The sequence below is a fragment of the Xyrauchen texanus genome, chromosome 33 (genome assembly GCF_025860055.1).
Source record: "Xyrauchen texanus isolate HMW12.3.18 chromosome 33, RBS_HiC_50CHRs, whole genome shotgun sequence".
NCBI lineage: Eukaryota > Metazoa > Chordata > Actinopteri > Cypriniformes > Catostomidae > Xyrauchen > Xyrauchen texanus.
The window spans coordinates 7,685,612-7,701,556 of NC_068308.1; the positions used below are offsets into that span (position 1 = coordinate 7,685,612).

Here is a 15,945-nt window from a genome sequence, read left to right on the forward strand (position 1 = left end):
GATTTCTTTAATCACAATATCACTATTAAGTAAACACAGGGCCATGTCCCATGTCAAAAGCAGAAAGAGTTGCAGTTTATTAAGAAATATTCCAGGTGTATATTTATTTTTCTCGTTCTTTAATCAAAATGTTTGAAACTAAACATGTTGCATTGGAAATATAGTTTTAATTGGTACTTTAACTACTGTGTAGCTTTTTCACATGTCCTCAGTATCATTTTCCATTCCTTTAACTAATAAACACCAGTTCCTTTTATGAATTGTGTGTTGTGATATTAGTTGATATATCTAAGTCTAAATCATAGCCTACCATTCTGTTTGATAAAACTACAGAAATCGCAATAATATCATACATGTTAAAACACACACACACACACACACACACACACACACACACACACACACACGTAGTGTTTCCATGTTTTATGGGGACTTTCCATAGACATAATGGTTTTTATACTGTACAAACTTTATACTCTATCCCCTAAACCTAACCCTACCCCTAAACCTAACCCTCACAGAAAACTTTCTGCATTTTTACATTTTCAAAAAACATAATTTAGTATGATTTATAAGCTGTTTTCCTCATGGGGACCGACAAAATGTCCCCACAAGGTCAAAAATTTCGGGTTTTACCATCCTTATGGGGACATTTGATCCCCACAAAGTGATGAATACACGCTCACACACACACACACACACACACACACACACACACACACACACACACACACACACACACACACATATGTGTATATGTATAAATTATTAGTTGTTAATCCCTAGCTTAAGCTCTTTATTTCCATCCTGCTAGGCACTTTCTTGCCAATATGTAAATAGTCAAGTTACAGTTATTAAAGTCTAAGTGCTTGAGCTTGACCAGAGCATTTTTCTGAAAGTCTGCTTCATGTTTAAAATTACTTCATTAAATTACAACACAAGCATATTATTTTTTAATATGTTGCAGAGATGAAAATGTACTGCATAAAAGGAATGACCCAGCTATGTAGTTCCTGACCCTGCTATTAATATAATGTATGGCCCCAGCAGCAGATAATGCTGTAAACTCTTACAAACACAGAAATCAAAGTACATCCGTTAGATGAAAAACTACAGCAAGCCAGAACCTCAAGCACTGTTTTTTGTTCTAAAACCTAGCCCCATTGCGTTGCCCAAAATTGCCTGAATGCAGAATTGTACCATGCAAATTGAACGGATTTAGTAAATCAATGGATGTTCACAGATTTAGTGCCATAAACATTTAACAGTTTGAAATATGTATTAATGCAAATAAATAAATATATATATATATATATACCTATAAACAAGAAAAAATAACACTCAGCAGATTCCCTAATTGTCTTAGTGTTTTTAGATTCTTATGCCTGCAAACACTGCTATGAGACAAAACAAGCCTAAAACAGTGGCTTAAAAAATATAATTAATGTTACATGACAAAGAATAGGCCTATACATTACCAGTGGACAACTACACATAATTTGTTGGATTTGATTGGACACTTTAAACTTGTGCTTTAAACTGATTGGTCATTGTTCTTTTAGCATGGTCAATTTCTTACCCATACGGCAAAACAAAAATATTCTGGCCAAAATATATTTTAAACATATGTTGTGAACAGAATGACTGAAAACAGTTTGTTTTCCAAATAGAAATATATTTGTTTAAACATTCAAATAGCTAATTATTATAAAATGTACTATGGGGAAAAGAAAAGTAAACAAATTTCTATACTTGCTGTAATTTATATATATTTTTAAATATATTATGTGCAATATTTAATATCTTTTAAAATTAAAAAATATAAAAAAACTGCCATAATATAACATAAACATATAATGTATCAATCTGATTTACAATATATTTTGGTAATACATTTTCTTAATATATTTTGTCATTCAACACATTAAAAATATTTCTTTTGACATAATTATGGGTCTTATCAAAATAGAAAGAAAAGAAAGAAAAGAAAAGAAAAGACATGGGTTTTGTAAAGAAACATTATTTAGAGAGATCAAGAGCTTTGTGTATGGGCTGGTAGAGACTTAAGCCACAGCAGGAGACGTGCTCCAGAAGCACCAGTGGCGGCGTGAATGATGTTTATTCAACACCACATCCTCTTTCTCCCTCTCCTTTTTCACCCGCTGATAGTGATCTTCCTCTTTCAGATACCAGACCGGAGGCCAGCGGTGCTTCTCAAAATATTCTTGGTTCTCTGCTCACATTACAACACAAGCAGAGAAATCAAGGTTAAATGACATGTAAAGATGGGTTGGGCAGCAAAACACTTATGGGTTGGGCAGCAAAACATGAAACAGAGTTACAAAAATAATTAATGTTCCCCATCTGTCGTTCACTTCGACATTGTGTCGAGTGAAGCGACACTAGGGGACTTTCTTGAAGGCCTCGGTTACCTCTGAACTTGACAAAATTGGCAGACAGAATTTGCATGTCCCTCCCACAGACATATGGTTATAAAGGGAGGGAATCATGACTCTGTTCATTCAGATTTCTTCTTCGGAGCCGAGCGGTTGTGCGATCAGCGAGCTGAGATCACTACGGTTCCACTCACCTCTGTAGAGATTTTGCTGTTGGATCTACGGCACATATCAGCGGCTTTCTACTTCTCTGCACGGCAGTGCAGCTTTGCCCCTGGGCACTTCAACAGTTTTCCTTAAAGAGTAAAAGAGTATATTTTCTCTAGTAGTGTATACATATTGGCATTGAACGTCTTTTTAAAGACGCGTCTTTTTAAAGATGTCTTTCTGCCTTTGTGTAGTTCCTGGATGTGCCAGATATCTCTCCACTTCTGACGGTCATAAGAGCTGCCTCGCGTGCCTGGGCTATGATTACATGCAGGCAGCATTTTATGAATGGTTCGTGTCCTCAGTGCGAGAACATAACCATGGCAATGTGGCTTTCTTTCCTCTGAGAGAAAGCCATCTCGGCGATGAAGGCGATTTGGGGAGTACAGCGGGCTCGGTTTTGCCGGGTAAATCCCCATGAACCACCCGCCCCGCAGCATGCTCGTTTGCTTCCATTCGGGCTCGAGAGCGGCTCGCCTCACGGCCAGTCTGTTTACTCCCTCGGACCCCTTGAGAGCGGCTCACCTCACGGCCAGTCTGTTTATTCCCTTTTACTGCTCCTCCACTCTGTGGCTGAACCTGGTCGAGATTCGGGACCCCGCCAAAGCTAACTTTCTCAACACCCCTGTCTCCCAGTTTGGCTTATTCGGCGACACCGTCGAAGACTCTGCCCAGCAGTCTTCGGCAGTGAGGAAGCAGACGGAGGCCATCTCCCACATCATGCCTCGCCGCCATTGCAGCTCAAGCCGTGCTCCGTCTGATCGCCGAGGGCGTGATGGAGCCACTGCAATGGTCGAACCTTAATCTCGGCTCTTCAGTGCAAAACCTGAATGAACAGAGGCATGATTCCCTCCCTTTATGCCCGTACGTCCAGGGGAGGGACATGCAAATTCTTTCTGCCAAATTGTCATTGGCCTTTTCGCAAGTTCAGAGGTAATTGAGGCTTTCAAGAAAGTTCCCTAGTGTTGCTTCACTCGACACAACGTCTCGTTCCCTCCATCAGGGAATGGAGGTTACAACAGTAACCTGGACGTTTCCTGAAAACTCTCCCCACATCTCGAGTTGGTCACCATAGACAGCAAATAATGCTATTACCTGATGATTTGTACTTGATCTCTTTGCGATAATTGGCACATATCCTGTTGTAATGAGTGCAGATGTGGTGTAAGCACCAGGCAGCAAGCTGATTAGCATTATGGAACTGTCATCAGAACAAGAAAATAGAAAACAGATAATTTATGGATAATTTAAAGTACTTTCCTGGCAACTAAGGTTGCCCGTAATTTACTGTAAATTTTACATAAACGTTGTACATAGTGTGTTGTTATGTAAATTATATATTGATAATAAAAGATAAATGTACCTGAGCGAGCTCCAAATAGGTCAGTACCTCTCCATCAATGTCCTGTCCATCTTTAGTGGCTTTAACAAACTCACTCACAGCATATTGCTCTGAGGACAGAAAACATCTATTAGCACACAAAATGGCAAAATAGATAGAAAAGAAATGTTGGGGAAAAGTGTCAGTTAATGCACACGCATTAACTGACACTTTCCCCCAACATTTCTTCTCTATCTATTTTGCCATTTTTACAGCATCCACTTTCAGAAAACCATCAGCATTATTTACACATAATAATATGTAATAATGTGATCGCTACCTCATGAACACTGAAAATATTTAAATATGCTGAGTAGGGCTGTCAGTCAATTGAAATATTTAAATTATTCTAAGTTCAGTCATGAAACTCCACATGGAGCAAGCTGAAACGTCCTTTGAACATGAAATCTGTTAGCCAGTTGGCTTGCATACTCTAGGCCTATGTGATAGGTCTTTTGACAAGTAATCTGTTCCAATCAACTTGTGTGCTCTGTGTTTGTCTGACATTTAATTTGCCTCAGTTGTTTGCAGGTAAGCTGGTTTCACTGCAGCACACTATGAGAGTTTTCTCTCTGAAACCCTCCTCCACAGCACCACGAGTCTATATTAAAAAAGATTTTATATATTTCTAATTTTGCAGATAGTCTTGGATAGTCTTTCTCATTTTTTAGTCCCATTATCAGGAGAGTGCTAATTCTAAGTGCAAGTGAACGTGGGTGGGAGTACTTGTGCTATTTGTGGGCGTCTGCGCACAAACTGTGGGTGTACTGTATGTTTAATAAGTGACGCAAATCGCAAATTGCTGTTGCGAAATAGGTCATTGAGCTAATACGAATCACGTCTATTCTTGCCGTAAAGCATAAACTCAGTTCTTGCATTTGCAGTATGGGGATTTCACCAGCCAATGGTGGTAAATTATATGCAAATGGTGTCCAAGACAATTACAGTTTATACATAATGCTTTGTATGAGTAGAGTAATATGATTAAATATAATTACATTCTATATAATTGAGAATACATCTAATGTATCAGGTATCTTTAATGTAACAAACCATAATAAATATTATAAAAATTATAAATAATAAAATAAACATTCATTTATATAATTGCATGTTAGTCTCCATGAGTCAACTCAAGTCGTTTTTATTTGTATAGCACTTTTCACAACACACATCGTTTCAAAGCAACTTTACAGGAAATAATGCATTAACAAAAATAAATTTAAATACAAATAAAGCTGTAATATCCATGATATCTTACAGTGATCATTGTGTAGTTTGATTGAATGTGATTGTAAAATGTGTATAGAAATAAAAAATTATGTAATAATTGTATTTAGAACCCCTGTGAGCAAGCTGAAGGCGACTGTGGCAAGGAACACAAAACTCCATAAGATGATGGTTAATGGAGAAATATAACCTTGTGGGAAACTAGGCTACTTTGGGGACCAGTTCCCCTCTAGCTAAACAAATGAATATAATGCCAATATTAGTTATTTGTGTTCTGTACAAGTCATGGTTTTACATTTGTAAATTAAGTAAAAGTTAAGGTCCAGTGTTTTAAAAATAAAAATAAAATGTGTTTTTATGAACTTTAATATGAATGACTAATGTCTTTGAAGTCCATCTTTGATCAACTGCAGAAGTTCACATAGATGCATTGTCCTTTGTTAGTTGGCTGAAGAAGGCTTTTGTTGGCTATTAAATGATAGTCAATGTATTCCATTTCAATAGTGTAGTCCATCAATAAACAAAGATGATGCAGGCAGAAATAAATGATGAGGTGCATAGCAGTTCAACCTGCAGGTGAGGATCGATGGGGTCCACACTAAGTCCAAGGTTCAGGCAGTGGCATATGAAGTATCTGATGTCTTACAGTTGGAGTTGGCATCAGTTTATCATCTGAGGTCAAATTAAAAAAAACTGAATTGATGTCTGGCTAGCACTGGCTGTAGTTTGTTGTCATCTCTCAGCGACACGTAGCAGTGGAGTCCGACACCAAGCAGGAATGGAGCTGCATCCAGCAGGCTCTGGTAACCTTGAGATATGAATCAAATAGAATAATATTAGTATAGATGCCATTCAATTTTATGCAGAGTTATAGATTGTGATGAATGTTTCTGGTTCTAAAGCAGCCTAATTGTGAGTTGATGGATAAAAAGGTGTATGCTTGAATAAATATATCTTTAGTCTAGACTTAAACTGAGTGAGTGTGTCTGCATCCCGAACACTGTTAGGGAGACTATTCCATAGTTTATTGACGATAAAATTGGGTTAATATAATATTTCTTGGTTCTAGTCAGCACTCTGTTAACCGCAATTTGAACCAATTGAAGTTTATTTATTGAACTTGCTGGACATCCTCCCAGTAATGGATTACAATAACCTAGTCTTGAGGTCATGAACGCGTTAATTAATTTTTCGGCATCAGCAACAGAGAGCATGTGTTGTAATTTAGCAATATTTTTCAGGTGGAAGAATGCGGTTCTACAAACATTGGAAATTAGATTTTCAAAGGACAGTTTGGTATCAAATATAACACATAAGTTATTTGAAGAAGAAGACGATGTAACAGTACATCCATCCAGAGTCAAATTATATTTTAGCTGCTTATTTTTAGAGGTTTTTGGTCCAATCATTAGTACCTCTGTTTTGTCGGAATTGAGTAGAAGGAAATTTCTGCCCATCCAATCTTTGATTTCATTGATACACTGCTATTTTGGAGAATTGTGAATTTTCGTTGGGTTTAGAAGAAATATAAAGTTGGGTATCATCAGCATAACAGTGGAAACTTATTCCATGATTCCTGATAATATCTCGCAGTGGAAGCATGTATAAGGAGAAAAGCAGAGTTCCTAAAACTAATCGCTGTGGCACTCCATACTTAACTTTTGTTTGATTTCACAATTCCTCATTTACACATAAAAAGTGGTAGCGGTCTGATAAATAGCAAGTCCACTAATGCCAACCTAATTCTCCAGCCTATTCAAAATAATGTTGTGATCTATTGTGTTGAAGGCAGCACCTTTATTTATTTATAAGTTTTGTTAGCTCTTCATGAACTATGACAGTGAAGAAGCACAGTGATAGAAGTTAACACTGTTTTCTCAGTTGTTGATGTCATAGTTCCAATTTTATTTCTGATTATTTCATTTTTATCAGTAAAGAAATTCATGAAGTCATTACTATTGTGCTGCAATGGAATATCTGGTTCAGTCGATGCTTTATTCCTAACAATTTTGCCATATAATTCAATAAACATCTAGGATTGTTGTGGTTATTTTCTATGAGTTTTCTAAAATATGCTGACCTTGCTGCTTTTAGTGCCTGTCTGTAGCTACAGGCACTATCTTTCCATGCACCGTGAAATACCTCTAATTTTGTATTTTTTCCACTTGCACTCCATTTTCCAAGCTGCTCTCTTGAGAGCATGAGAGTGATCATTGTATCACGGTGCAAGGTGTTTTTCCTTTAATTTTCTTTAATCAAAGGGTGGTGACACTATCATGAGTGCTAGAGAAGAAGTTTACCCCAAAAACTCTTCCAACTGTCACCACTCAGACATCCAGCCATTCATTGACACTAATCTGTTATAAACCTTGTCACCATGATGGGCAGGGAGGGGACCTGCGCATATTACTGAGTGTCTGACATTGTTTTTGCAAGTTCACACACCTATATATTATCTCTAGTGATCTCCGACTGGTGAAGCTGGACATCATTAGTGCCGACATAAATACAAATTTTAGCACTTGAAAATTGTATCTGATGTCAGCCACTCTGGCACCCGAAATGCATTTAACAATAGTGGCTGTAGTCTCTATTTCCATGTTCCTTACAATAGAATCACTAACTATTAGGATTCTTTCAACGTGATTCAACGTGCATCACTGAGTGGGGAGAATCGATTAGAAACCCTAACAGGAATGGGAGAGTGGTGTCGCATTTCTGAGCGAGTATGCCACTGAGACATCACCCAAACACCCTGTTGTGGGGCTCTACAGTCGGAATAAAAGTGTGTGTTGCTCACTGTACTACCCACATCCGAAACAGTATCTACTGGATTCTCTTTCTCTCTGACCTCCACTAGCATTCGGATGCGTGTCTCTAGCTCATTACCTTCTCCATCAGCCTTACTAATTCCTTACATTTATCACATGTGAATCCCTCGCTGCTGACAGATGAAGCTATAGAAAACATGTGGCATGTAATGCAGAAAGAAATAACATGAGCAGATGCCATGACTTACCATAATTGTTTGTTGTTGTTGTTATGGTTGTTCTTGAGCAGAGAGGATTTGAGGTCGATGTGGTTCCTAATCAGCAGATATTTGAGAAAGATGCAATAATATGTGTAAAACACAGTCGAGAAAACGAATATATATGGTATACGGAAACGAATGGTATACGGTAAGGAAGACCCGCACGCATGTTTTGAAAGAGTACGCAACTCTTTGATCAAAGAAACAGACTGCGATCGTCTCAAACGTGAAGTGGAACACCATACTAATACTAAAGCACTTGTTTGATAAAAATGCCTTTTTCTCAGCTTTTTGTCCAAAATGTTGTTTTTGACAAAACCTACCTCTGTTGAAGTGGCAATAAAAAAAGAACAAATGAAGATAAAATAAAATCTTATTTTTTTTTGCCTAAAAGCAGAGGCTCAGATCTTTATTTTGATATATAGCATCTTCATATATTCATGGAAGAAAATATTCTGCGGGCCATTAAAATTTAGCGAAAATCGTCAAAAACCCTGGCGGTGGCTGGCAACTTTTTTTTTAAATGCTGGCGGGGAAAGAGTTAAAAACCCTCTATCGAAATGGTCTGAATAGGGCTCTACAAACCGAACTGGCATGTTGTGACGAGAACCTGAGTCTTGATTAGTATATAAACATATCCATTAATCTTGATAATCTTCTCTGAGCACGCAAGCCCACCAACGAAAATTATTAATTCTCTGCTCCTATAATGACAATGCTAGAGTTGATCCATTCAAATTGGTCAAACTCACCTGATACCTGAGGAGAAGCTACGTCGCAGACATCAGGGGCTATGTTTATACTACGGTCAAACTCACCATGAAAACTCTTCCATCAACTACTTATTCCAACCACTGTTACATATAAAACAACAAGATCAACATTGATGCTTTAATAGGCTCTGGGGCTGCTGGTAATTGTATGGATGTAACTTAGTAAAAACTCTGAACTTACCCATTATCCTTTGTACTTCTTCTAACCATATCTCAGCGTTAGATGGATGACCACTTGGAAATGGAGCATTCACCATACCACGGAAACTGTCACACTATAAACTAGAATTATAGATATTGCAAACTAGAATTCTACATACTGAGGACACCAGGTTTCTCGTCACCCACACACACCACAAACCCTCTAATCCTGGGTTACCCCTGGCTCGCCAAGCACAACCCTGAAATTGCGTGGTGTGAAGGACAAATCCGAGGGAGGAGCCAATCTCATCAATTGCACTGTCTTCACCCAGATTCCCTGCAAAGTCACTTATGCAAGGGAAGCACAGGAGGAACATGTGATGGACTTTCCTGCAATTTACTCCAATCTCCAGGAGGCTTTTATTAACCAAGGCCACCAAGCTACCTTTCACTGACTTCAGGACAGCACAATCAAGCTTATACCTGGTACGTCAACTCCCAAGAGCAAAATGTATCCCCTGTCAGCACCAGAAACCCAAGCCATGGAGGATTATATGAAGCCATCAAATGTGGATTTATTTGCCCATCTACCACTCCAGCAGTCACCGGGTTCTTCTTTGTGGAAAAGAAGGATGGTGGTTTATGACTATGTAGACTATCATGGCCTCAATGCATCACAATAAAATATTGCTATCCTTTACCTTTTGTCCCAGCTGCTTTGGAAAAACTATGCACTGCAAGATTCTTCACCAAGCTCGACCTACGCAATGCTTACAACCTAATTTGCATACAGGAGGGAGGTGATTGGAAAACTGCCTTCTTGACCAACATGGGGCACTGTGAATATCAGGTGATACCCTTTAGGCTTGCCAACTCACCATCTGTCTTCCAAGCATATGTGAATGAAGCGTTCAAAGACATGATAAACAGGTGGGTGATTATATAAATTGATGACATCCTAATCTACTCACCCTCTCTTGAGTCACACATCCTACATGTTCATCAGGTTCGTCAGGTTCTACAACAAAATTTTTATTCCATTGCACCACAATTTCGTTAAAAGCCCAGGGGGTAGCGATATATAACACAAAGGTGCAAGCTGTTCTGAACTGGCCACCCCCACATCAGTTAAGGAACTACAATGCTTCTTGGGCTTTGTTAACTTCTACAGAAAATGAATCCTCAACTTCAGCACCTTTGCCTCACCACTCACATCATTACTCAAAGGTCAGCCTAAGAGACTGTCTTGGAATTCCAGTGACCGGAGGGCATTTGAAGTTGCTGCATCTGAGAGTGGAATAGGTGCATCACTCTCATTTGAAGTTGATCCATCTGAGAGTGGAATAGGTGCAGTTCTCCCACAATGTCATGGAACACAACCCAGACTGTACCATTGTGCCTTTTTCACACAAACTTTCACCCGCTGAACAGGATTATGATGTGGGAAATCGAGAACTGCTTGCAATTAAAGCTCCATTCGAAGAATGTGGCACTGGTTAGAGGGAGCTCAACATCCTTTTCAAGTTCTTACTGACCACAAGAATTTGGAATATATTCAGGCAGCCAAACATTTTAACTCCAGACAAGTACAGTGGGCATTATTCTTCACATTATTTAACTTCACTATCACTTACAGACCTAGTTCAAAGAACACCAAAGCGGACACACTCTTTCGACTTCACAACGCTGCATGATCCAAGGAAAAAACAGATATAATCCTTCCACCAACATTAGTGCTTGCTATTGCATTTATCAATATTTGCTAAGAAAAGCTCTCAAATTAAGATAATTCAAAGACAACATTGTAGCAGACGAGTATATCTTTGAATACACGTTACAAAAAGTGGCTTTAAAAGTCAATATACTGTTTGTTTTATTTCCATATCATTGAACATAAGCCCTTCACTGGCCTACATTTTGCAATTGAGTTTGTGAATCTGTCAGAGTTAGATTTAGTGGCTATTCACATGGGACGTGTTTTTGCAATTTGTGCTACGTCTAGCTGTTTTTCAGTGTCTCACAACATAAGCATTGCTTTTAAGACCGCATGCCAAAAGTAGTTAAACTTTCTCGTGATGCCTGTGTTCTGTTCGATTCTGTTCAAAAACATAAAGCTTTAACATAAATCAACTTAGTCCGATTTTATTTTATACATTTTTTTTTTACATGGGTCGGGGGCAAGATTAATTGCATTAGTTTTTTACAGTTCCATTTTATTAAATGTTTTTATTATTATTTGTAATATATTAATGTTTTAAATTTACACCCCAAAAGAAAAAAGTGTGTTTTATCCAGGGAGCCACAGGCATTGCAAAACCTTAAATAAATAGCCTGCATCTGGAGTCACAGATAAATTTCAGCCTGTCACCACCTCGTCATTAGATGATGTCTGCTAGACAGATTTCAGTGTGTGCCACACAAAGGTCTGCAGAGACATTTTATTTTATTTAGCAACTTGACATGGCTCGTTGCTAAGCAACACAGAACAGAAGGGCTAAAAGGCCTGTTTGCTTTGGATCAGTAGCAGCCATACAGCTCTGTCCTGTATTTGAGGAATATGTGTGTTAGTCTGAGTGTGTGGCTCTGTGTTGGAAGATGGCGCACCTGTCAGTGCGATGAGGCCTGGAAGGCACAGTCTGTTAGCCAGAGCGATCAGCTCCATTGGGTCCAGGTCTGCCATGGGAAACAGCTGATTGGTGTAAAGAAACTCGACCACAGCCTGCATACACACCCTGCTGGTGTTGGGGAATATGACCTGGCAACAACACACAAGCACACACACAAATATGTATACATGTACATGAACAGGAAATTATAAAAGAGCAGCTCAAAATTGTAAGAAGACTTCTGATGTTTTTCTTATTTACAAACCATTTTACCCATATTATATTTCTCAGTGAACTCTGATATAAAATGAGAAAAGAAGAAAAATTTTTTAGGGCTTGACATGTTTTTCCCATAAGGACCTGACTGGATTGTGAAAAGAAGGCGTTCCACACCAGTTACATATGTGAACATGCCCAAGTAACATTTCCCCCCAAAAAATTTAATGAAAATTATTAAAAAATCATATTAAGATTTAAGAATTACATAATATGTTTGCATTGTGACATTATTTTCATGATAATTAATCACATTTCCCTCTAAAATACCATTACCATAATGCATTCAGATGTTTTACCCATTATTAGGTGATTATTAGGTGATTCTAATAGTGACATGCTCCATTATTTTGAGTCACTTTTACCCCAAAAAACACCTTATGGATTTTATGTATTATATTAAGAAGGAATGTCTTAGTTTAATAACAATATAATTATTATGTTTCTACTCCAAACCATTGTCAAGATATAAATGTAGGCTGATTATATATATATATATATATATATATATATATATATATATATATATATATATATATATATATATATATATATATATATATATATACTGTATATATATATAGTCATTATTCAAATGTTTTCCTTTTTACTATAGGGCATAAAACTTGAAAAAAATAAATGTTTCTCTTAAATACATTTTGACAGAGTGAATCAAAATGATCCAGGTCACAGTTAGATTCTCATAATTTGCTTAAATACACTCACTGAGCACTTTCTTAGGAACACCTGTACACCTTATTCATGCGATTATTTAATCTGCCAATTGTGTGTCAGCAGTGCTGGAGGCCAGGAGCTTAATTTAATGTTCACATCAAACATTCGAATGGGGGAATCTCATTGATTTCGACTGTGGCATGATTGTTGGTGCCAGACAGGCTGGTTTGAGTATTTCTGTAACTGCTGAACCCTGGGATTTTCACACACAACTGTTTATAGAGTTCACACATAATGGTGCCAAAAACAAAAACATCCAGTGAGCAGCAGTTCTGTGGATGGAAATGCCTTGTTGGTGAGAGAGGACAATGGAGATTGGCCAGACAGGTTTGAGCTGACAGAAAGGCTATGGTAACTCACTATAATATAATAACCACACTGTAAAAGTGTAGTGAGCAGAATAGCAACTCAGAATGCACAGCACATTGACCCTTGAGGTGGATGGGCTACAACAGCACGAGACCATGTCAGGTGATTAAATGGGACCATAGTGCTCCTAATAAAGTGCTCAATGAGTGTACACTCACCTAAAGGATTATTAGGAACACCATACTAATACTGTGTTTGACCCCCTTTCGCCTTCAGAACTGCCTTAATTCTACGTGGCATTGATTCAACAAGGTGCTGAAAGCATTCTTTAGAAATGTTGGCCCATATTTATAGGATAGCATCTTGCAGTTGATGGAGATTTGTGGGATGCACATCCAGGGCACGACGCTCCCGTTCCACCACATCCCGAAGATGCTCTATTGGGTTGAGATCTGGTGACTGTGGGGGCCATTTTAGTACAGTGAACTCATTGTCATGTTCAAGAAACCAATTTGAAATGATTCGAGATTTGTGACATGGTGCATTATCCTGCTGGAAGTAGCCATCAGAGGATGGGTACATGGTGGCCATAAAGGGATGGATATGGTCAGAAACAATGCTCAGGTAGGCCGTGGCATTTAAACAATGCCCAATTGGCACTAAGGGGCCTAAAGTGTGCCAAGAAAACATCCCCCACATATTACACCACCACCACCAGCCTGCACATTGGTAACAAGGCATGATGGATCCATGTTCTCATTCTGTTTATGCCAAATTCTGACTCTACCATCTGAATGTCTCAACAGAAATCGAGACTCATCAGACCAGGCAACATTTTTCCAGTCTTCAACTGTCCAATTTTGGTGAGCTCTTGCAAATTGTAGCCTCTTTTTCCTATTTGTAGTGGAGATAAGTGGTACCCGGTGGGGTCTTCTTGCTGTTGTAGCCCATCCGCCTCAAGGTTGTGCGTGTTGTGGCTTCACAAATGCTTTGCTGCATACCTCGGTTGTAACGAGTGGTTATTTCAGGCAAAGTTGCTCTTCTATCAGCTTGAATCAGTCGGCCCATTCTCCTCTGACCTCTAGCATCAACAAGGCATTTTCGCCCACAGGACTGCCACATACTGGACGTTTTTCCCTTTTCACACCATTCTTTGTAAACCCTAGAAATGGTTGTGCGTGAAAATCCCAGTAACTGAGCAGATTGTGAAATACTCAGACCGGCCCGTCTGGCACCAACAACCATGCCACGCTCAAAATTGCTTAAATCACCTTTCTTTCCCATTCTGACATTCAGTTTGGAATTCAGGAGATTGTCTTGACCAGGACCACACCCCTAAATGCATTGAAGCAACTGCCATGTGATTGGTTGATTAGATAATTGCATTAATGAGAAATTGAACAGGTGTTCCTAATAATCCTTTAGGTGAGTGTATATCAGTAGAAGGCTGATTTACAATGAAAAATTTCAAAGGTGAAATTACTAAGATCCATAAATTATGAGGAATTTGCCTTAGTATGCAATCTGTAAAAACATAACTGTAATCTGATTACAAACATTTTAAAATGTAATGTAATATAATTACAAGTATACTTCATTTCTTGTGATTTTAATAATCTAATTACATAATCTATATTACATGTAATCTGTAACTAGCACTGTTTTTGTCTGACAGCAAAAGTACATGTCAGTCCTTTGATGTATTTCACAAGTCTTTGTCTGTATGAAAATGATGGCCTGTAGTATTATACATGCAGAACAATTGCAGCCATATGATTTAAATCTAGGATTTACCCAATCCTGGAATTCCACAACGTCATAAATTGTAAGACTTCAGTGACAGTGAGTCTCACATCTGGCCAATAAAACTAACAAAAAGACTTGTTTAGATCCCTTATGACTTCAAAACTTCTCTGCAAAGCGGCCCTAAGTTCAAAGAAATAAAAGACATAACACACACTCTTGGAGTTCCCGGGAGACTCGGGACACGCAAGATTCTGTCCTCCGATATTAACCAGTTTGCTACACTTAGACTCATCAGATCACATGACATTGTGATCATTGTTCAGCAAACAGCATCTTAAAAAGGACATTCCTTAATCCAGAAACATCTCACACAAAGTCACAGTACTTTGCTGAATCAATCCTATAAAATATACAAGACCGCATGGACCCACATACAATACCTTGCTAGGTAATTCTGACAATTTCTTTGAACTGTGGTATTTTGAGTGGGAATTTTGTAAAAGAATCTGAAACAAAGGACCATAAAATCAACTGTCGGAAAAGACAGCCCAGTTGACCATGTGGCTCTGAAAAGTCACTTCTGATTGGCGCAGGACACCTCTGGGGATGCGGCCAATTTCAGTTCAAATGTTTCCAAACAGTAAGAGCTGTCTCTCTTGTCGTCTTCCCTCTCTGCTTGTCTCTCCTGCTCTTCTGACTGCTCAGACTTCGCTCTGGCTCTTCCCTCATGGTCTTCTCTGGATCTCTTCGGAACCAGATCCATGCCATGTAAGGAAGCTCGCCTCTCACTCTCTATGGTCCATGAGAAGGCCTCTCTTCAAAGCCAACCTCATCATTCATCACTATCCAATCTTACAGAGGTCCAAAACATCGACGGAACGAACTTTCGACCAAGAGCCAAGAACCAAGCAACACAAAGAACGCAAGGAAACACCACTACACGCAAGTACATCTCCAATATTGTGATCAAAGTGCTGGTGTATTTGTTAAATACTTTGTGTAATCCGATAGCAAATTGATGTAGACTCAAATAAGGTTAAATGGTTCTTAAGGCATTGTCAACAGACTCCATAAAGTAAATTTTCTATGTATTGATGAATTTATTTAACATTCT

General features: G+C 38.4%; 1 protein-coding gene across 4 annotated transcripts in view; it reads right to left on the reverse strand.

Annotated features, from left to right (window-relative positions):
• Positions 1-1,999: 1,999 nt before the first annotated feature.
• The window catches only part of rhobtb1 (Rho related BTB domain containing 1), a 53,745-nt gene continuing 39,799 nt past the window's right edge, over positions 2,000-15,945 (reverse strand). For all 4 annotated transcript variants that reach the window (XM_052102489.1, XM_052102486.1, XM_052102488.1 and 1 more), the window contains 4 exons: positions 11,764-11,914; positions 3,967-4,055; positions 3,699-3,804; positions 2,000-2,233 (listed from right to left, as the gene is read on the reverse strand). In XM_052102489.1, coding sequence (XP_051958449.1) covers positions 2,064-2,233; positions 3,699-3,804; positions 3,967-4,055; positions 11,764-11,914 — 516 coding nt within the window. In that variant the 3' untranslated portion in view covers positions 2,000-2,063. The remainder of the gene's footprint in view (positions 2,234-3,698; positions 3,805-3,966; positions 4,056-11,763; positions 11,915-15,945) is intronic.